Consider the following 21534-nt stretch of genomic DNA (forward strand, 5'->3'; position numbering starts at 1 on the left):
ACCGTGAACAACTGAGACTAATATCTGGAATGCAAGGATGGTTTGAAATACAAAAACCTACCAATGAATATCCTACATTAATAGAATGAAGAGAAAAAAACCCCACATGATTACCTCGATTAACACAGAAAAAATGACAAAATTTAATGCCTTTTCATGCTACAATCACTAGACAAAGGAGCATAAGAATGAGAGAAAATATATGCAATTCATGTATGTGATAAGGTATTAATATTCAGAATACATAAAGAACCACCACCAAAAATTGAAAACCTAACTTAAAAATAAGAAAAAGACTTGAACAGACATTTCTCCAAAGAAGATATACAAATGGCCAATAAGCACACAATGATATACAAAATCACTGATCACTAGGGACATGCAAATGAAAACCCCAAGGTGCCACTTCACGCTCAGGGTGGTTGTTATCAAAAGCAAACAGAAAACAAGTGTTGGCAAGAGTGTGGAGAATATGGACCCTTATATATGGCTGGTGGGAGAGGAAAATGGTGCAGCTACTGGGGAAACGATGTGGTGGCTCCTCAAAAACATCACACACGGGACTATTACAGGACCCAGCAATTCTACTGGGCATATATACACAAGAACCAAAAGCGGGACTCAAAGTGGCATCCATATACTCATGGTTGATAGTAGCGATATTTATACTAGCTAAAAGATGAAACCAAACGTCCACCTGTGGGTGAATAACTCCAGAAAGAACGAAGGGATGGAGCCAAAGCAAAAACAACACCCAGTTGTGGATGTGACTGGTGTTAGAAGCAAGGTCTGATGCTGTAAAGAGCAATATTGCATAGGAACCTGGAATGTTAGGTCCATGAATCAAGGAAAATTGGAAGTGGTCAAACAGGAGATGGTAAGAGTGAACATCGACATTCTAGGAATCAGTGAACTAAAATGGAATGGAATGGGTGACTTTAACTCAGATGACCATTATATCTATTACTGTGGGCAGGAATCCCTTAGAAGAAATGGAGTAGCCATCACAGTCAACAAAAAAGTCCAAAATGCAGTACTTGGATGCAATCTCAAAAGTGACAGAATGATCTCTGTTTCCAAGGCAAACCATTCAACATCACGGTAATCCAAGTCCATGGCCCAACCAGTAACGCTGAAGAAGCTGAAGCTGAATGGTTCTATGAAAACCTACAAGACCTTCTGAGAGAGTCATTTCCTAGGCAGGTGGATAAGAAGTCTAGGGGTCCCCAAGGAGAGAGGGGTCTGGAATTCTCAAGGAGGAAGGAAGGACAAACTTTTTTTTCCCCTCTACATTCCATAGGATTATATAATAATAATAATGTATCCTGCCTGAGGACAGTCTCTGGATTAAACCTTCTGGCTAATCTTGTTATCATAAAATGTAAATTATGGGAGCAGGTCTGGTGAGGTCTTTACAACCTCCAGACATTCTTTTGATTCATTGGAGAGTATATAACTCCACTGTCAATACTAGCAAGGGGGTACTTTTTCTGCCCCCTTCTGATGCCTGTCATAAGCTTTCTCTATCTCCCTTATACTTTAATAAAACTTAATTACACAAAAGCTCTGAGTGATCAAGCCTCGTCTCTGGCCCCGGATTGAATCCTTCTCCTCCAGAGGCCAAGAATCCCAGCGTCTTTTTGTGGTTCAGCAACAACCTTTCATCTTGGGGGCTTGTCCGGGATTCTTCAGGACAAGGTAAGGATGCTTGGAGCTCTAGTTCTTTGTTCTCCTAGCGAACACGTTTTCTGCTGTACTTTCCTAACGCTATGGTGTGCTGGCGTGAATGAAATAAACGCCCTGTGCGAAGCAAGTGAGGAGCCTGCTATGCGGTTCCGTGGTGACCTCATACGGCTTATGGCAGAAATGTGTCGGGGGTTTATACCGACCTGCCAATGCCAAGCAGTACCCAATGTCTCTTTCAGGGACTGACCAGAAATTGGCAAAGCATGTGGACCAAACTCTCCTTTCTCGGTCAAACTTTTCAGTCTCTTTGACCATTTCATAACTCTTTGGAAATTAGAAAAGTGAAAGAAAGTGAAGTTGCTCAGTCGTGTCCGACTCTTTGTGACCCCATGGACAGTAGCCTAACAGGCTCCTCCATCCATGGGATTTTCCAGGCAGGAATACTGGAGTGGGTTGCCATTTCCTTCTCTAGGGGATCTTCCCAACCCGGGGATAGAACTCAGGTCTCCTGCATTGCAGGTGGATTCTTTAACCAGCTGAGCCACAAGGGAAGCCCAGAATGGAAATTAGAAGCATGAACCTAATCTGTCAGATCAAAGACTTTCAAGGGACTTGTGATCTATGCTGTTACTGTGTACTATAACTTGGGTCCCAAATTTGGATTGCTAGTCAGGAAGCGCCTAGCCTCGATAGGAATCGAAAGTTTGGAAGTTAGATGGAGTTTTAGCTACAAGAGCATCTCTGAGGTTAAAGGTTACTCAGATTGGAACTACAATCGGTTTTTTTTCCTTTGGTAACGCTGGCTCTTAGTGGACCAGAGGAGGCTCTTATATTGGTGTGGTGACTCTTGGAAGGAACATCTGTTTTATGCTCGTATCGGCCTTATTGTGGTCAGGAATATACTCAGGGTTGTGCACAGGCACTCAGGTGATGAGAATGTTTCCCCCAGCAGTCTTAGCCTGGGAGGCATTCCAGAAGGTTACTCTCATTGTACCCGAGGTGGCATCAGAGGCAAGCAAGGTTTTAATGGTGAGGAGCTGGACATCAGTCAGGGATGCCATCAAGTCTACCCCTGGTGCATCCCCACCCCGTCTTGGTGGTAGAACTGGTAGGGACGAGTACGTGGCCTGCGTCAGTAAGGGACAGACTAAGTCCGACCAGGAAAGAAAAGCTTTGGTGTAAAGTCTGTCTACATCCCCATCTAGAGCAGGGAGGGATGCCTCCGGTAGAAAGAGGGCACTGGTCGCTTTTTTTCTCTTTTACAGATGGGAGCTAACAATTCCAGCTGCACTCCTTGGAACTGTATCCTGAAAAACTGGGATAGATTTGATCCCCAGGGCTTAAAGAAGACACACCTGGTCTTCCTATGTGATACTGCATGGCCGCAGTACCCACTGGAGGATGGTGAACGGTGGCCGGTTGGAGGGTCTCTTAAGTATAATACTGTTTTACAATTATACTGGTTCTGTAGAAAACAAGGGAAATGGGTAAAAGTAGCATATGTGCTGCCCTTTTTCTCTCTGAAAAATATACCAGACTTATGTCCTAAGGGTATAGATTTGGGTGTGACTCCTTCAGCTCCCTCCTGCCCTCCTACTTTGCTAGATGAGATGGAGGACAGGAGACAAAGAGATAAAGAAAAGCAGGTTTCTCCAATCTATCCCTGGGATCATATGTGCAGAGCAGCCAGAGAGACTGAGGAACAGCCACACAAGCCGCTGCCTCTTCATGAAACACCCACGGGGATAAATAATCAGTCTATGAGAGTCAATAAGCCTTTTTCTTATCAAGAAATACAAAGAATCAAGGAGGCTCTTGGAGACTATTTAGAGGACTGAAAAAAATATATTAGAGCTTTTAAAGGTGTTACTCTGCTTTATGACCTTACTTGGAAGGATGTGATGTATATCTTGGGACAAACGCTGACTCCCGACTCAAAAGACTCAAGTTTTGGGAAAAGCGGTTGCTTATGGAGATGAATGGCTTGGTAATGAATCAGTAGGGAAGAGGGAAGACGAGATAACGGCCCTCCCCACTGGGAATCAGGTGGTTCCCAACTATAAAACCAGAATGGGACTACAACACGGCTAAAGGAAGATGGGATCAGAGTCATTTTGTCAGATGTATTCTTGAAGGACTCAGGCAGGCTCGTGCTAAGCCTTTAAACTATGGCAAATTGGCAAACATAGAACAGGAGAAGGAAGCTCCTGGTAAATTCCTAGATAGACTGAGAGAAGACCTTTGCAGATTCACTGAGATTGATCCCGAAAGTGAAGAGGGAAAAGTGATCTTCAAGGATAGATTTCTCACTTAGTCAGCTCCAGATATCTGCTGTAAGCTATTAAAACGGGAGTATGGACCAAAAAGTTGGCTTAAAGCTCAATATTTAGAAAACTAAGATCATGGCATCTGGTCCCATCACTTCATGGGAAATAGATGGGGAAACAGTAGAAACAGTGTCAGACTTTATTTTTTGGGGCTCCAAAATCACTGCAGATGATGACTACAGCCATGAAATTAAAAGACGTTTGTTCCTTGGAAGGAAAGTTATGACCAACCTAGGCAGCATATTCAAAAGCAGAGACATTACTTTGCCAACAAAGGTCTGTCTAGTGAAGGCTATGGTTTTTTCAGTGGTCATGTATGGATGTGAGAGTTGGACTGTGAAGAAAGCTGAGTGCCGAAGAATTGATGTTTTAGAACTGTGGTGCTGGAGAAGACTCTTGGACTGCAAAGAGATCCAACCAGTCCATCCTAAAGGAGACCAGTCCTGAGTGTTCATTAGAAGGACTGATGCTGAGGGTGAAACTCCAAAACTTTGGCCACCTCATAAGAAGAGCTGACTCACTGGAAAAGACCCTGATGCTGGGAGGGACTGGGGGCAGGAGGAGAAGGGGATGACAGAGGATGAGATGGCTGGATGGCATCACTGACTCGATGCACAAGGATTTGGGTGGACTCCAGGAGTTGGTGATGAACAGGGAGGGCTGGTGTGCTGCAATTCATGGGGTCGCAAAGAGCTGGACATGACTGAGCGACTGAACTGAAATGAACTGATGGACAAAATCAGCCTTTAGATAATCTGTTACAACTGGCTCAGACAGTCTATTATGGTAGGGAATATGAGGAAAAGAAAGAAAGGCAGAAAAAGACAAAGAACAGGCGGAAGCCCTCGCAATGGCTATGAGAACCATTCTTAAACAGCCTGAGAAAAATGTCCAGAGGGACCCAGGTGAAAAGGGATGGGCTTGCTATTACTGTGGAAAGGAGGGGCACCACAAGCGGAATTGCCCTCAGGCATCTAAGCCAACCCCAGCTCCATATCCAGTCTGCAAAAGACTACACTGGAAGAGAGACTGCCCCCAGAGGTGTAGGTTTCAGGGGTCGGACTCTCAAGACAATCAGGACTGAAGGTGCCCGTGGGTCCCCACACAAGCTCCCATCCTAATTACACCTGAGGAACCCTGGGTATTAATAACTGGGGGGCCAATCCGTCGATTTCCTTTTAGACACTGGGGCAACTTACTCCGTGCTTACTGAAGCCCCTGGCCCACTTTCTTCCCGATTCGCTTCCGTAATGGGACTGTCTGGATGAGCCAAAAGGTATTACTTCAGTGTTTCTATACGTTGTGACTGGGATTCTGTGCTATTTTCATAGGAGTTTCTGATTGTGTCAGAGTCTCCCTCACCCCTTTTGGGGAGGGATACACTGAGCAAGGTCCATGCCTCTGTTTTCATGAATATGGAGCCCTCCATTTCTCTCCCTTTAATTGAACAAAATGTAAATCCTAGAGTATGGGCTGATGGAAAATCTGTGGGTCGAGCACAAAATCCTATTCTTGTCATTGTCAAGCTCAAAGACCCACACTTATTTCCACATAAGAAGCAGTAGCCACTGAAACCTGAGGTTAAGGAAGGGTTAAAACCCATCATTGACAATTTAAAAGGAGCAGGGACTACTAATTCCCTGTAACAGTCCATGCAACACTCCTATTTTGGGTATAAAGAAATCAAATGGTAAATGGAGACGTCCAAGATTTATGAATAATAAATGAGGCTGTAGTTCCTTTACACCCATGGTGCCTAATCCTTATACTCTACTGTCTGAAATTCCTGAAGGAGCCAAATATTTCTCAGTAATTGATTTAAAGGATGCCTTCTATTCAGTGCCTTTGGTGGAGGAAAGTCAATTTCTGTTTGCCTTTGAGGACCCTATACAGCCAGCTTCTCAGTTAACCTGGACAGTTTTGCCCCAGGAATTTCATGACAGTCCTCACTTATTTGGACAAAGTTTGTCACGGGATCTACAAAACTTTAATAGCTCCGAAGCAGTGGTGTTACAATATGTAGATGATATTTTGCTTTGTGCTGAGACAGAGGAAGCTTATTTGAGAGCCTCAGAAGATTCCTTAAACTTTCTGGCAGGCTGCGGTTACAAGGCATCAAGAGAAAAAAGGCTCAGCTTTGTCAACAATCTGCTAGATATCTGGGCCTAATCATATCAGAAGGGACTAGGGCCACAGGCCCTGAGAGAATTAAACCTATACTAAATCATCCCCTACCTATGACTTTAAGACAACTGAGAGGATTTTTGGGAATCACAAGCTACTGTCGAATTTTGATTCTGGGTTATGGGGAACTTGCCTGGCCTTTATATAAACTTATAGTTGAAACTCAGCAGGCCCAAACTGACAAACTGGTTTGGTCTCCAGACACTCAAAAGGCTTTTAAGGTTCTTCAGACTGCTCTCCTGCAAGCTCCCACTCTGAGCTTGCCCACAGGGTCAGTATTTAATTTGTTTTTCACTGAAAGAAAAGGTATGGCCTTGGGAGTTTTGACACAACCCTGAGGGCCTCACCAGCAACCTAATACTTATCTAAGCACAGAATTAGATGTAGTTTCACATGGGTGGCCCCACTGCCTAAGAGTAATTGGGGCAGCGGCTTTATTAGCACCTGAAGCTTTAAAAATAATTAATGGACAAAACCTTACTGTACTGACTTCTCATGATGTGAGTAGAATCTTAAATTCTAAGATTAATATTTGGATGACAGACAGTAGGCTTCTTAAATATCAGTCATTGTTGTTAGAAGGACCAGTAACTAAGCTTAAAGTCTGTGGAAATTTAAATCCTGCCACTTTCCTTCCTGAGAAGGAAAATAAAACACCTGATCACGACTGTTCCGAATTCCTAACTTTAAACTATGCAGCTCGGAAGAACTAATGGATACCCCATTAGACAATCCTGACATGGAAATATTTAAAGAAGGCAGTTCTTTTGTTCGGGATGGAAAGCCTAAAGCAGGTTACACCGTGGTGACTGCTGAACAGGTTTTAGAAGCAAAATCTCTCCCCCAGGGAACCAGTGCTCAGTTAGCGGAGCTTGTGGCTCTGACCCGAGCTCTAGAGTTAAACAGAGGGCAGCGGATAAATATCTGCAGATTCTAAGTATGCTTATTTGACTTTATGTGCTCATGCTGCAATATGGAAAGAGAGAGTTTAAAACAGCAACAGGAGAATCTATTAAACATTTCAGAGAGATCAGATCAAGAGACTTTTAACTGCTATATATTGTCCTAAAGAAGTAGCTGTTATGCATTGCAAAGAACACAACAGAGATGGGAGTAAAGTAGCTGAAGGTAATCAGCTGGCTGACTGTCAAACCAGAAAAGCAGCACTTTACGAAACCCCTTCACAGACGCCTTTGATCTACACTGAGGAAGAATTAGAAAGATACAAGAAAAGAGGAGCAAAGATTACTGATAAAGGGTGGTTACAGTCAGAAGATGGACAATTACTAATTCCTGAAAATGCTCAATGGAAAATTCTTAAGGGTTTACAGGAGAGTTTTCATTTGGGTGCAGAGAGTACTTACCAGATGGCTTCTCGTTTGTTTGAAGGTAAAAATGTAATGAAAGCTTTAAAGATTATCAAAAGGTGTGAGACTTGTCAGAAAAATAACTCAAAGACTGAAAAGCTAGCAAAATTTGGATTGCAACGAAGTGGAAATTATCCTGGAGAGGACTGGGAAATTGATTTTACTCATATGCCAAAAGCTGATGGGTATTCTTGCTTACAAGTTTGGGTGGATACTTTTACAGGATGGACTGAGGCTTTTCCCTGTCATAGTGAACAGGCTAAGGAGGTTATAAAGATTTTAATCTATGAAATTATCCCCAGGTTTGGGCTACCACGGAGCCTTCAGAGTGACAATGGCTCCGCCTTTAAAGCTGCTGTAACTCAGGGGGTGTCTAAGGCTCTAGGAATAGAATATCACTTACCCTGCTCCTCGAGACCCCAATCCTCAGCAAAGGTTGAAAAAGCTAATGACATTATCAAAAGACATCTGCACAAATTAACTCAAGAGATGCAGGACAATTGGATTAAAGTCCCATCCATAGCTTTAAGAAGGGCTCAAACTGCCCCCAAAAAGGAGGGACTGTCCCCCTTTGAATGTATTTATGGAAGGCCTTTCTTACGCACAGACATTGTTATAGACCTTGAAGACTTGGAATTAACTAGTTATGTAACTCAGCTCTCAGCTTTTCAACAGGCACTAACAGAACTCTGGGAGACGACTCCTGACCCAGCCTCTGAGTCAAGCAAGCCTCTATTTGAGCCAGGAACCGAGATCCTCATAAAAACATTGGGATCTGGGGTCCAATCCCTCGAGCCCCTCTGGGAAGGCCCTTAACAGGTTATTCTTTCTTCTCCCACAGCTGTCAAAGTGCCAGGAATTGATCTGTGGGTACATCACACTCGAGTTAAGAGGTGGCACCCTGACCAGAACTAAGTGACTTCATTTTATGTCTTTACTTTCTATGCTCTGACTTTGTACTTTTCAGATGGGCCTAATAATCTATGTGAGCCTACTTATGCTGACTCCAAAAGTCCAGAGTATGCCATTTGATCCTCAAGACAATACCTTCCTGTCCTGGGCTCATTCCTATGCTGAATTCCACAATCAATCTAACTGCTGGGTCTGTGGAGCACTCCTCTCTTCATCAGTGGAAAACTTTCCATGGTGGACACCTCTTCAAAGAAAAGACTTTCTCCAAGTCTGCAAATACCTTCAACAACAACCGCATGTGATGCCTCTTCTTAAACTGATAACATCTAACAATCCTAAGATGGACTGATGTAACTATGGACATAATATGACTTAACTTTAACTTGCTTTGATGACTATTTTGGCTTGCATCTGGAACTGTGTAATTGGATTTGTTTCTAAACACATGAAGGCTTTTAGTTACAAATGGTTGTCCAAGCTCCTACGAGTGCCACAGCCTCCTCCAACTATTACTTGGGGCCCCTGGATCAGAGACCCTCAATACAAGGGTTAGGAGAATACGTTGCCTCAACAATTTAGCGACCACGCCCCTAAACAGCAGGAAGTAGTTATGGAATGAAATGATGCCACTTTCCCTTGGCAACATAATTCTCCTAAAAGTAAAGGGGGGAATGAGAGAGTCATTTACTAGGCAGATTGATAAGAAGACCCAGGAGAGAGGGGTCTGGAATTCTCAAGGAGGAAGAAAGGACAAACTTTTTTTTTCCCCCTCTACTTTCCTTAGGATTATATAACAATAATGTATCCTACTTGAGGACAGTCTCTGGATTAAATCTTCTGGCTAATCTTGTTATCTTAAGACGTAAATTATGGGAGTAGGTCTGGTGAGGTCTTTACAACCTCCAGACATTGTTTTGATTCATTGGAGAGTATATAACTCCACTGCTAACACTAGCAAGGGGGTACTCTTTCTGCCCCCTTCTGATGCCTATGTTAGAAGCTTTCTGTGTCTCCTTTATACTTTAATAAAACTTTATTACACAAATGCCCTGAGTGATCAAGCCTTGTCTCTGGCCCCGGATTGAATTCTTCTCCTCCAGAGGCCAAGAATCCTGGTGTCTTTTCGTGGTTCAGCAACAACCTTTGACTTCTAGAACTAACACCCAAAAAAGATGTTCCTTTCATTATAGGGGACTGGAATGCAAAAGTAGGAAGTCAAGAAACACCTGGAGTAACAGGCAAATTTGGCCTTGGAGTACGGAATGAAGCAGGGCAAAGGCTAATAGAGTTTTGCCAAGAGAACGCACTGGTCATAGCAAACACCCTCTTCCAACAACACAAGAGAAGACTCTACATATGGACATCACTAGATGGCCAACACCGAAATCAGATTGATTATATTCTTTGCAGCCAAAGATGGATAAGCTCTAAACAGTCAGCAAAAACAAGACCAGGAGCTGACTGTGTCTCAGATCATGAACTCCTTGTTGCCAAGTTCAGACTAAAATTGAAGAAAGTGGGGAAAACCACTAGACCATTCAGGTATGATCTAAATCAAATCCCTTATGATTATACAGTGGAAGTGAGAAATAGATTTAAGGGACTAGATCTGATAGAGTGCCTGATGAACTATGGATGGAAGTTCATGACATTGTACAGGAGACAGGGATCAAGACCATCCCCAAGAAAAAGAAATGCAAAAAAGCAAAATGGGTGTCTGAGGAGGCCTTACAAATAGTTGTGAAAAGAAAAGAAGTGAAAAGCAAAGGAAAAATGATATACCCATTTGAATGCAGAGTTCCAAAAATTAGGAAGTAGCGATAAGAAAGCCTTCCTCAGTGATCAGTTCAAAGAAATAGAGGGAAACAATAGAATGGGAAAGACTAGAGATCTCTTCAAGAAAATCAGAGATACCAAGGGAACATTTCATGCAAAGATGGGCTCAATAAAGGACAGAAATGGTATGGACCTAACAGAAGCAGAAGATATTAAGAAGAGGTGGCAAGAATACACAGAAGAACTGTACAAAAAAGATCTTCATGACCCATGATAATCACGATGGTGTGATCACTCACCTAGAGCCAGACATCCTGGAATGTGAAGTCAAGTGGGCTTTAAGAAGCATCACTATGAACAAAGCTAGTGGAGGTGATGGAATTCCAATTGAGCTATTTCAAATTCTAAAATATGATGCTGTGAAAGTGCTGCACTCAATATATCAACAAATTTGGAAAACTCAGCAGTGGTCACAGGACCGGAAAAGGTCAGTTTTCATTCCAATCCCAAAGAAAGGCAATGCCAAAGAATGCTCAAACTACCGCACAATTGCACTCATCTCACACGCTGGTAAAGTAATGCTCAAAATTCTCCAAGCCAGGCTTCAGCAATATGTAACCGTGATCTTCCAGATGTTCAAGCTGGTTCTTTAGAAAAGGCAGAGGAACCAGAGATCAAATTGCCAACATCCACTAAATCATCGAAAAAGCAAGAGAATTCTAGAAAAACATCTATTTCTGCTTTATTGACTATGCCAAAGCCTTTGACTGTGTGGATCACAATAAAGTGTGGAAAATTCTGAAAGAGATGGGAATACCAGACCACCTGACCTGCCTCTTGGTAAAGTGGAAACAGTGGCTGACTTTACTTTTTAGGGCTATAAAATCAGTGCAGGTGGTAACGGCAGCCATGAAATTAAAAGATGCTTACTCCTTGGAAGGAAAGTTATGACCAACCTAGACAGCATATTAAAAAGCAGACATTACTCTGCCAACAAAGGTCCATCTAATCAAGGCTATGGTTTTTCCAGTAGTCATGTACGGATGTGAGAGTTGGACTATAAAGCTGGGCACTGAAGAATTGATGCTTTTGAACTGTGGTGTTGTAGAAGAGTCTTGAGAATCCCTTGGACTGCAAGGAGACTGGGTGTTCATTGGAAGGGCTGATGTTGAAGCTGAAACTCCAATACTTTGGCCACCTGATGTGAAGAGCTGACTCATTTGAAAAGACCCTGATGCTGGGAAAGATTGCAGGCACGAGGAGAAGGGGATGACAGAGAATGAGATGGTTGGGTGGCATCACCAACTCAATGGACTTTAGTTTGGGTGAATTCTGGGAGTTGGTGATGGACAGGGAGGCCTGGCGTGCTGTGATTCATGGGGTCGCAAAGAGTCAGACATGACTGAGTGACTGAAGTGAACTGAACTGATGGTGAATGGATAAACAAAGTATGATATATACAAGAAGGAATTATCATTCAGTGTTGAATAGAAATGAAACCCTCACTCACGCTGTAACATGGATGAACCTTGAAAATATTATGGTAATTGAAATAAGCTAGATAGAAAAGGACAAATATTGTATGGTTTCACTTTTACGAGGTACCTAGAATAGTCAAATTTATAGAGATAGAAAGTAAACTGGTAGTTGCCGGTGCCTGGAGGGAGGAGGGAAACGAATGAGGTATTCTTGTTTAATGGGAGAAGAATTTCAGTTTGAGATGATGGAAAAATTCTGGAAACAGACAGTGGTGATGGTTACACAAAAATGTGTATGTACTTAATTTCACTAAGTTACACCCCTAAAACTGATATAATTGCAAATTCTATGTTATGCATATTCTACCACAGTAAAAGAAAAAAAAAATCTAGCAAATCTAAAAAAAAAAATCATCTACAAGATTGTCTCTGAGGTGTCTCATCATGTCCTTTGTCCATTTTTCTATTTGGCTGTTGGTCTTTTGTGATTTATAATATCTCTTCATATGTATTATCAAAATCAGCTGCTGTCTGTCACATATGTTGTAAGTCTGTATAGTTACTTTAACTGACTTTTGACTCAGGTATATTTTTTTTCATAGATATTTTCTGGAATCAAATTTACCAGTCTTGCATTTACTGATTTCTTACTGGGTACAGACTTGCAGTTTAGAACGCTAAAGAGCTTGGCTGCACAGCAAGGTGAATACACTCAATGTTACTGACTGTTCAGTTAAAAATCGTTAAAATGTTAAACGTTATGTTATGGATCTTCTTGACCCAGGGACTGAGCATGGGTCTCCCACACTGCAGGCAGATTTTTTACTACCTGTGCCACCAGGGAAGCCCCTGAGTATATTTTACTACACTGAAAAAAAAAGACCAAGTTTGGTATTTGGAGCTCTTGTTGCTATTTAGTCACTCAGTTGGGCCCAACTCTCTGCAACCCGTGGACTGCAACATGCCAGGCGTCCTTGTGCTTCACTAGCTCCCAGAGTTTGCTCAAACTCATGTCCATTGAGCCAGTGATGCCTTCCAATCATCTCATCCTCTGTTGCCCCCTTCTCCTCTTGCCCTCAATCTTGCCCAGCATCAGCATCTTTTCCAATGAATAAGCTTTTCAGATCAGGTGGCCAAAGTATTGGAGTTTCAGCATCAGTCCTGCCAACGAATATTCAGGGTTGATTTCCTTTAGGATTGACTGGTTTGATCTCCTTGCTGTCCAAGGGACTCTCAAGAGTCTTCTCTAACAGCACAGTTCAAAAATGTCAGTTCTTCGGTGCTCAGCTTTCTTTATAGTCCAACTCTCCATACATGACTACTGGAAAAACTATAGCTTTGACCAGATGGGCTTTTGTGGGCAAACTGATGTCTCTGCTTTTTAAATACACTGTCTAGGTTTGTCATAGCTTTTCTTCCAAGGAGCAAATGTATTTTAATTTCATGGCTACAATCACCATCCACAGTGATTTTGGTGCCCCAAAATAAAGTCTGTCACTGTTTCCATTGTTTCCCCATCTATTTGCCATGAAGCGATGGGACCAGATGCCATGATCTTAGTTTTTTGAATGCTGTTTTAAGCCAGCTTTTTCACTCTCCTCTTTCACCTTCATCAAGGGACTCTTTAGATCCTCTGCTTTCTGCCATTAGGATGGTGTCATCTGCATATCCAAAGTTATTAATATTTCTCCGGGCAATCTTGATTCCAGCTTAAGCTTCACCCAGCCCAGCATGTGAAAACAAGTTGTACTGTGCCACTTCAGCATTCTTGCCTTGAGAACCCCATGAACAGTATGAAAAGGCAAAGAGATACAACACTGAAAGACGAACCCCACAGGACGGTAGGTCTCCAGTATGATACTGGAGAAGAACAGAGAAACAGATCCAGAAAGAATGAAGAGGCTGAGCTGAAGTGGAAGTGACACCCAATTGTGGATGTGTCTGGTGGTATTTGGAGTAGCTCTAACATTTCTACTAAGGGCTCTAATTTACAAAGCATATACAAAGGAAAATATATACTGATTTCACAAATCTCTGTGGTGTCTTCTAAGCCCCAGAGCAAGGGCTTGCTGATAAAGCTGAGCTGGAAATGTGGCTTAAACTTGAGGTCCATGTGGGATTCCTGACCTCCCAGGCTGAGCCTACACTGGGGCACCCCTGTAGGCAGGCTTGCCTCAGGAGGTAAGATGGGTTAGGCAGAATCGTTTTACTCAAGTCTCTGAACCTGGACCACAAGCCTCCTTCCATGTCCAGGATGTATAAACCCAAGAAAAAGCTAGAAGGATACCCTAGTACCTCTAGACATGGAGTTATAAAGTATGCTAAAAATGTGATGTACAGGTGTGAACTCTTTACGCAGTGATCTGGCTCAAATAGTGCAGTTTCTCAACCACCAGGTGAGTCTTCTTTTTGGGGTAGGTGGAGATAGAAGCTGGGGTGGTGGAGAGAAAGAAAGCCTGGTATTATTTCTTCTAACTCTTTGGTCCTAAATGGGAGGAAAACCTGAGATGCCTTCTTTCAAGGTATACATGCTGGAAGAGAGAAGGAGAGATTCTGTCATCTCAGTCATGCACTGTGGCCTGTAGGGGAGCAGTACACAAATCATTACTCCCTCTCTGTATGACGTGAACGTTTTCATCTTATTACATACCTCTGATTGACTCCTCGCATGATACTGGTTGGGGACCAGAGAGGCAGCTGAGCAGTGAGAATCACACCCAGCAGAAACTGGTTTGGCTTCTGCACATCTGGGTGGGCTGAAGTATCTGTCTGACTCAGAGTATACAGCTGATCGCAGGCAACACGGCGAATCTGAAATCACATTTTTAGTGGCCAAGGATGTACATCAATAAACACATAGACTGCTTAAAAAATGAATTTCCTCCAAAGTCCATACTCTGAACGATGCTATAAGGGTGTGAGCATTTCAGTCAGTAAAGTTTACATTGAATAAACTAGGGCTAATTTAAATCAAGTGTGGTCTGGGTACTGATTTCCCAAATTATTCTAGTAGTGGATTCTACTCAGATGGTAAAGAATCTGCCTACAATGCGGGAGACCTGGGTTTGATCCCTGGTTGGGAAGATCCCCTGGAGGAGGGCATAGCAAGTCACTCCTGTATTCTTGTCTGGAAAATCCCTATGGACAGAGGAGCCTGGCGGGCTACAGCCCATGGAGCTGCCAAGAGTCAGACATGACTGAGTGTCTAAGCACAGCACATTCTACTCTAATCAACAGGCTTATAATTTTAAATGAAAATTAGAAACAAACAAACAAACAAACAAACCTCTTCTTCATGTGTCTCAAAGTTAATTTTCAAGGTTATGTACGAAAATGAGAATTCTAAGACCTAATGAAAGTTCACGGCTTGAAGTTGGTCTTTCTTGATTTGGGCCAACAAGTTAATGTTTAATGTTGGCTGACTTGGCCAGCTATGGATGTTGAACACTGTAAGATTTTGTTTGTTATAAATAAATGCAAGTTAATCATAGCACTAGTATCTTAACTTCCGGTGAAACACAGACAAGGAAGGAAGGTGCGAGTCTAAACGGTCACTGTCATAATGGTCTGCAGCGCTCTACGTGACTCCCCAGGAGGACTAACACCACTCCCTCTACAGTCCCCACACTGCCTCAGGCATCCAGGAGCCCAGGCAGAGCAAGACCAAAGGGGTTTTGTATAAAGTGAGCCTTACCTCAGCACTTGGTGATCCAAGCAGAATATCAATGATAAAATCGGCAACACAGGGCAAGTTGTAGAAAGAGGCTGATGGTAAGAATAAGGAGAATGGGGGCAGGGGAGGAAACTAAGTTAGGAAATGCATTTTCAAAATTTCAGAAGTTTTGAATAATTTCTTACCCTTAACTATCGTAGACATCATCTCTTCTTCCACACAGAATCAAATTCAGTACCTCCATAACTGCCCCCATGAGCGCCTAAGGCGCTCAAGAGCAGGACTGTCCAAGTAATCGTTGTACCCTCACTTTTTCCCACAATGTCTTGTGCTTACTAGTGACAGAACAAATATGTCTTGCTTTGATAAACTATCAATACCTCTGAACTATAAAATGTACTCTACAATAAACTTACAAATGATAAAAAAGCTTGAAGTTATAATTTTTCTCATCCTGATTACTTCTGTAATCAAACAATTGTAGGAAACTGAACTAAAAGTATGGCTTATGCTTAATAGTATTTCACAGTGACTTAAGACTTCTCATATATAAGCCTTTAAAAGCAAATCTGACCAAAGTAAATCATTTTTGATACTGTACTGTCAAATTTTTGATAGTTCACTGTCCCATAAACATGTAACTTTTTCTGTATGTTTATCTTGATATCTTATATGATAAATTTGGATGTTATACCGAATAATACATAATGATCACCAATTCTACGTAACAGGCAGTCTGAACCAGTAATAATAGTAATGAATTGGGCTCCATGTATTGGTACAATTTTTAAAAGTCAAGTCATTAAGACTGCATCCCTGAATAAGTATTTATTGAGGGCCTACTACACACCCCACAGTGTTTGGGTGTTAAGGATTCATTAGGAAACACATGGGACAAAAGTCTCTGTTCTTACAGAGCTTACCATCTAGGTGGGGAAGGGGATAATGACAATAAACATGATAAGCAGAGAAATTTTACTGTATGCTGTACAGTGATAAGTGATAGAGAAAAAAACAACAACAGAGTTTACAGGTGAATGCTGGGAGAGGTGAGGACTGTGATTTCTCTAAAAAAAGGTGGGGGAAGTGGGAATAGCTAGTGCAAGGGCCCTGAGGCAGGCATGTGCCTGAGTGTCAGCGAACAGCTAGGAAGCCAGGGTGGCTGAAGCATGGTGGGTGAGGCAGGGAGTGCAAGAGGTGAAGGCACACAGGCATCACGGGCGTGGATGGTGCCAGGCCTGGAAGGTCTTAGGGAAGATCTGGCTTTCACTAAGTGTGAACGGAGGCCGCTGCAAGGCTGTAGATAGAGGAGTGATACGATCTGACTTACATTTTAGCGGGTCCACTCTGGTTACTGTGTGGAGAATAAACTGCAAGGGTAGAAGCAGGGAGATTAGTCAGGGCACTGCTGCTATAATCAAGGCAAGAGATGATGGAGGAGCAGAGGGTACCAACAGCAAAGGTGGTCTAAGGGGTGGAATCCCCTTAATCCAGCAAAGGTGGAGTCTGAAGAAGGATGTGTTGGCAGATTAGAAGTAGGATGTAAAGAAAGGAATCCTGGAGTAGGATGACTCCAAGAACGAAAATGCTACTAATTAAGATGGGCAATCTCTTGGGTGGTGTGGGCCAGACCAGTGTTCAGTTCTGGACATGTTAAGTTCAGGAAGTCTACTATATCTAAGTAGAGATGTCAGGGGAGGGACCCAGGTCACAGAGCCAAATTTAAGTGTTACCGACACATAGAGGGAATTTAAGGCTGTGAACGTGGATGTGATTATGTGAATGGGTGATTATGAGAATGAGTGTAGGCAGAGGAAAAAAAGTGTCCAGGGACTGAGCCCTGGGGAATCTAATGCTAAAAATATGTTTAGCAATAGCCCCAGTTTGTCAAAACCAACAATAAAGATAAAAGGACAAATCTTAAGTTTCATAATTTTTAATACTGGAGTCGTTATCAGTTTAGGGATTGATATATAATTCTACTTCTATAGCTTATGACCTACAACTTTGGCTTGTTTTAATTCCTCCAACAGATGGTAAGCTCTCCTGGACAGCAGACATACTGCCTTTGTAACATCAACTGTGGAACCGTGTATACAGAGGTGCTCAATAAATACTTGTTCAGAATTAAGTACTCTAGCACTATTCTTACCTATTCCATATGCCAACTTTCCCCTTTTCCATTTCTATTAATATGACCTTATCTATGAAGGGATATAAATAATTCCCAACAGAAACCTGGCCGTTTCCTAAAACACGAGTGGCAAGCAGGCCTCCTGCATACCCAGCTGTTGGCTCCGAAGCTGCAGGCAGGTGACAAGTAGAGACAAAGCCTCTCCAGCAATCAGGGAGTCTTTGGTGGACACGGACTGTTGTCGTACACAGATGCCTGCGTGCAAGGCCACTGGGTCCCCTTCACTTCCAGAGCTGCAATTGCTTCCTGGAAACATACAAAACGGAAGGTTACTGAAGGGTTACTGGGGATCCCACAGGACCCTTGAGATTAAAACCCTTTAATGTGTCCATAATCCTCAAGTGAAGGTAAAGAGTTCAAGAAGACACTTTGGTCTAAGAAACAAGAGAGAATTAATCATTTACTTTGACCCCCACTGCTTTCTTTGTACTTAAAACACATTTGGAAGCGCTGAAAAATACATTTACGATGAAAAACTAGTTTCAGGTGCCAGAAGCAAAAACAGTGCGATTTTGGAGGCATGTGGGAGTCTTTCTGGGTTATTAGAAATGCTCCTTATCTTAATCTAATGGGTTATACTTATGTAAAAACCCTAAAACTCCTGTACATTCAACATTTCTGCACTTTACTGTATGTCGTACAGTGTAAAAGCTCTATTATTAATGAGTTATATACACAGCAGGGAAACCAAATAAAGCTGAGAAATAAAGCTATTTATAAAGGCCTAACAGAAAATAACAGGCCAAACCAAGAAAATGATTTTTCCAGGTAAATATTCTAGATAAATTTTTATTACAGCTGTAATTATTGGCCTCATGACACTTTCATACTCAGCAAGCTAAAACTCTGCTTGGTTTTTCTATTTATTTTGCATTTATAAACTTTTTTCTTAGTATGACATATATAAATGAAGGATGTATATACATACATGCAAACTTGAATATGCATAAATCTTGAGGGTTTATTTAGCTTGATGAATTTCTGTTCATGCTCAAAAGCAAGAGAAAAGGCTTTCTCCTTTCTGTGACCCTGAATAACCTATACAAAGATGATTTTTATAGCTACTTCCTGTTCAATATTCTAATTATTTTATCCTTCTTAATCAGTACCTGAACTGCTGAGTCTGTTTCGAATGCCAGCAGGAAACAGAGAATTACTTTCTTTAATTGGTTGGCTACTCCCAACGAGGTCGAGCCGTCCTGCGGCTGCAGCCCATGACAGTCGCATGAAACAGGCCACAGTAGATGTGAAATCACCGACTTCCATTGTCTAAGGAAGCAAGAAAGTGCTGTGAGTACTTGGACATGTCCCACTGACTTCAATAACCTCCTCTTGGTCTCAGTTTGCAGGCTCATTTCCCTCCAACATCATCTACAAGACAGACAGCCTTTTTCATGCTTCTGTACTGTTCAAAGACTTACAACTGCCTCTCTGCTACTACAACACAGAGACCCTGCTGTCCAGGTTCTGGCTTCAAATCACCCATTTTGCTGTCACCATGTCCCCTCTTCCACACACAGCATCCGGTCTATGTGAACCACCATGCGGCCTCCTACACAGGCTTCTTTTCTAATAGCTCCCACCTTCCCCTTTACCTGAACAACTTTCCTCTCTCTAAATGAATCCATGGATATGGAATCCCTACCTATTCTTAAAGGCTTAGTCCCTCCTACATGGAATCCTTGTGACAGCCGCATGTGAAGATGACTATTCCATTCCACTTAAGCCCTGTAGAATGTCTTGCTTTGGTAGTCTTCTTACAACAATTGATGTTTTCCACCTGAATTACAGTGAATTCTACACTAGTTGATCTCTTTCTTACTTCCTGTACGCTCCTTGAGGATGATACTCACATCAATAATTTTTATATCTGCATAGGCCCTCCCCACCAGTGGTGCCTTCTGGAAAGAAGGCCCTTGGGACTTCTTGAACAAACAAGTCACTTACTTGTATTGCGACTCGTGCAGCAGGAATGATCTCCTCAACTCTGATGGAAGACCGGTCAGACACTGACAGCTGTCGGTAGGATGACTTCTCTGGGGTGCCACATAAGGACATCTGCCTGCTCGTCTGCCGGCTGACATTTCGGAATGGGCGAGAAGAAAGTGCTTCTATGCCATCTTTGGTGAGGTCTTCATCCAATAAGGTTGGCAATGTTTGTCCCACGAGTAAAAATCTTAAAAGGAAATAAGCTAGGCTAAGCCAAGGTCATTTCATACTATGTTTAAAGGATGGGATCTGGAAGAAAGAGTCAAGAATGGCCATCTGAGAGTAATCAATAGATTTACGTACCTTGCCAGTTGTAGACAGATGGAATAAACGCCTTGCCTTGTTTCATAGTCTACTTCTGATGGGATGGAATCCCTCTGCATGACATTTACAACCAAACTTCAAAAAAAAAGAAAAAAGAAAAGGCAGGATATTTAAGACTTCTGTTTCTTCCACAGGTAATTTTCTATAAGTAGTTTGAAAGTGAAAGTGAAGTCACTCAGTTGTGTCCCACTCTTTGCAACCCCACGGACTATAGCCTATCAGGCTCCTCCGTCCATGGGATTTTCCAGGCAAGAGTGCTGGAGTGGATTGCCATTTCCTTCTCCAGGGGATCTTTCCAACCTATGAATCGAACCCAGGTCTCCCACATTGTAGGCAGATGCTTTACCGTCTGAGCCGCCAGGGAAGCTCTCCATATAAGTAGTTTAATACTTATCAATTACTTAAAATTCTTACATGATCCTTACATATAAATGGATCACACAGATTCCTATCACAACGATTTCTTATAGTACATATAACCTTCCTGGTTCAGAATTAAAATTGGACTCCTTTCTTAGCCAAAAAATAACCAATACAGAGTGTTTAGATAGTTTGCCTTCTCACTAACTTGAATGAGTTCCCCAATCAACTGCTATGTTGGTATTAGAAGAGCTATCAATTCAAAAGTATATCCAGAATTGGTGTATTCTACAAAGCTTGTTTTCACATCTACTATCACCTACATTGCTGTAAAAGCTTCCCAACTCTTCTTCTTGCTTCTACTCTTGAAGCTTCACCTCCAAAATCTATTCTCAAAAGATCAACCAGAATGATCCCTTAAAAATGGAGGTTACCATGGGATTCCTCTGGACAAAATCCTCCCATGGTTTCCTATTTCCTTCACAGTAGCCTGTAAAATCCTGCATACCCTGACCTCTGGTAACTCTGTAACCTCATGCCCCCTACCCTTCTCCCCTCACTCAGCCCCAACCACACTAGCCCCCTGCTGGCTTTACAGACACCAGGTTGACCCTCACAGGGGCTTGCGTTGGATGCTCCTCTGGACAGCTTTCCCCAGCATCTCCAGATCTTGCTCCCTCACCTCCTTCAGGTCATTGTAAAATATCCCCCCATCAGTGCAGTGTTCTCTGATCACTCCACTGAACAAACCCTTCCCCTACCCACCCGCTCTTCTTTGTCTTATTTTTCTCTACAGCTTTTATCACCACCTGACATACACTTTTACTTCTTTGTTGTCTTCCCTTCTAGACTACCATCTTCACAAGGACATGGATTATTGTTTTATCGATACACTGCTCTCTTTCTAGTACTTAGAACGATGCCTAGCATGTGCACTGACACTCAGAAATAAGCCAGAATTAAAATGCCTGTGTTAGCATAGCTCTGTAATTGGCTGATGATCTGAAATGAGTTTTCACCCTCTATTTCCACTGCTGTTTCTAGTCCCCTTGATCTCCGCAAGGTCTCACCCAAGCTCTCTTCCCTGAAGGCCTCCAACAGAATTCCTTCAATTACCCTCTGCTCAAAATTCAAGCTGGTTTTCACTCTTTTCTTTCCCAAAGGAGATGGCATGCCTACTTTCTTTATGGAACATATCTTCCAACTGCAGTGGAACTTAGCCCCATTGGTTGATCACCCCCTTTTATTCTTTTCTTTTTCATTG

At 42.4% G+C, this 21534-nt stretch overlaps 1 protein-coding gene across 8 annotated transcripts in view; it reads right to left on the reverse strand.

Moving 5' to 3' along the window:
- USP24 (ubiquitin specific peptidase 24) overlaps positions 1-21534 on the reverse strand; it is a 156578-nt gene that overhangs the window by 45400 nt on the left and 89644 nt on the right. For all 8 annotated transcript variants that reach the window (XM_086390174.1, XM_086390171.1, XM_086390176.1 and 5 more), the window contains 6 exons: positions 19890-19985; positions 19545-19773; positions 18707-18866; positions 17688-17843; positions 15425-15495; positions 14381-14541 (listed from right to left, as the gene is read on the reverse strand). In XM_086390174.1, the coding sequence (XP_086246300.1) occupies positions 14381-14541; positions 15425-15495; positions 17688-17843; positions 18707-18866; positions 19545-19773; positions 19890-19985 (873 nt within the window). The remainder of the gene's footprint in view (positions 1-14380; positions 14542-15424; positions 15496-17687; positions 17844-18706; positions 18867-19544; positions 19774-19889; positions 19986-21534) is intronic.

This window comes from Bos grunniens, chromosome 3 (assembly GCF_055505025.1).
Source record: "Bos grunniens cultivar Pamir isolate PY7600 chromosome 3, Bosgru_T2T1.0, whole genome shotgun sequence".
NCBI classification, from domain to species: domain Eukaryota; kingdom Metazoa; phylum Chordata; class Mammalia; order Artiodactyla; family Bovidae; genus Bos; species Bos grunniens.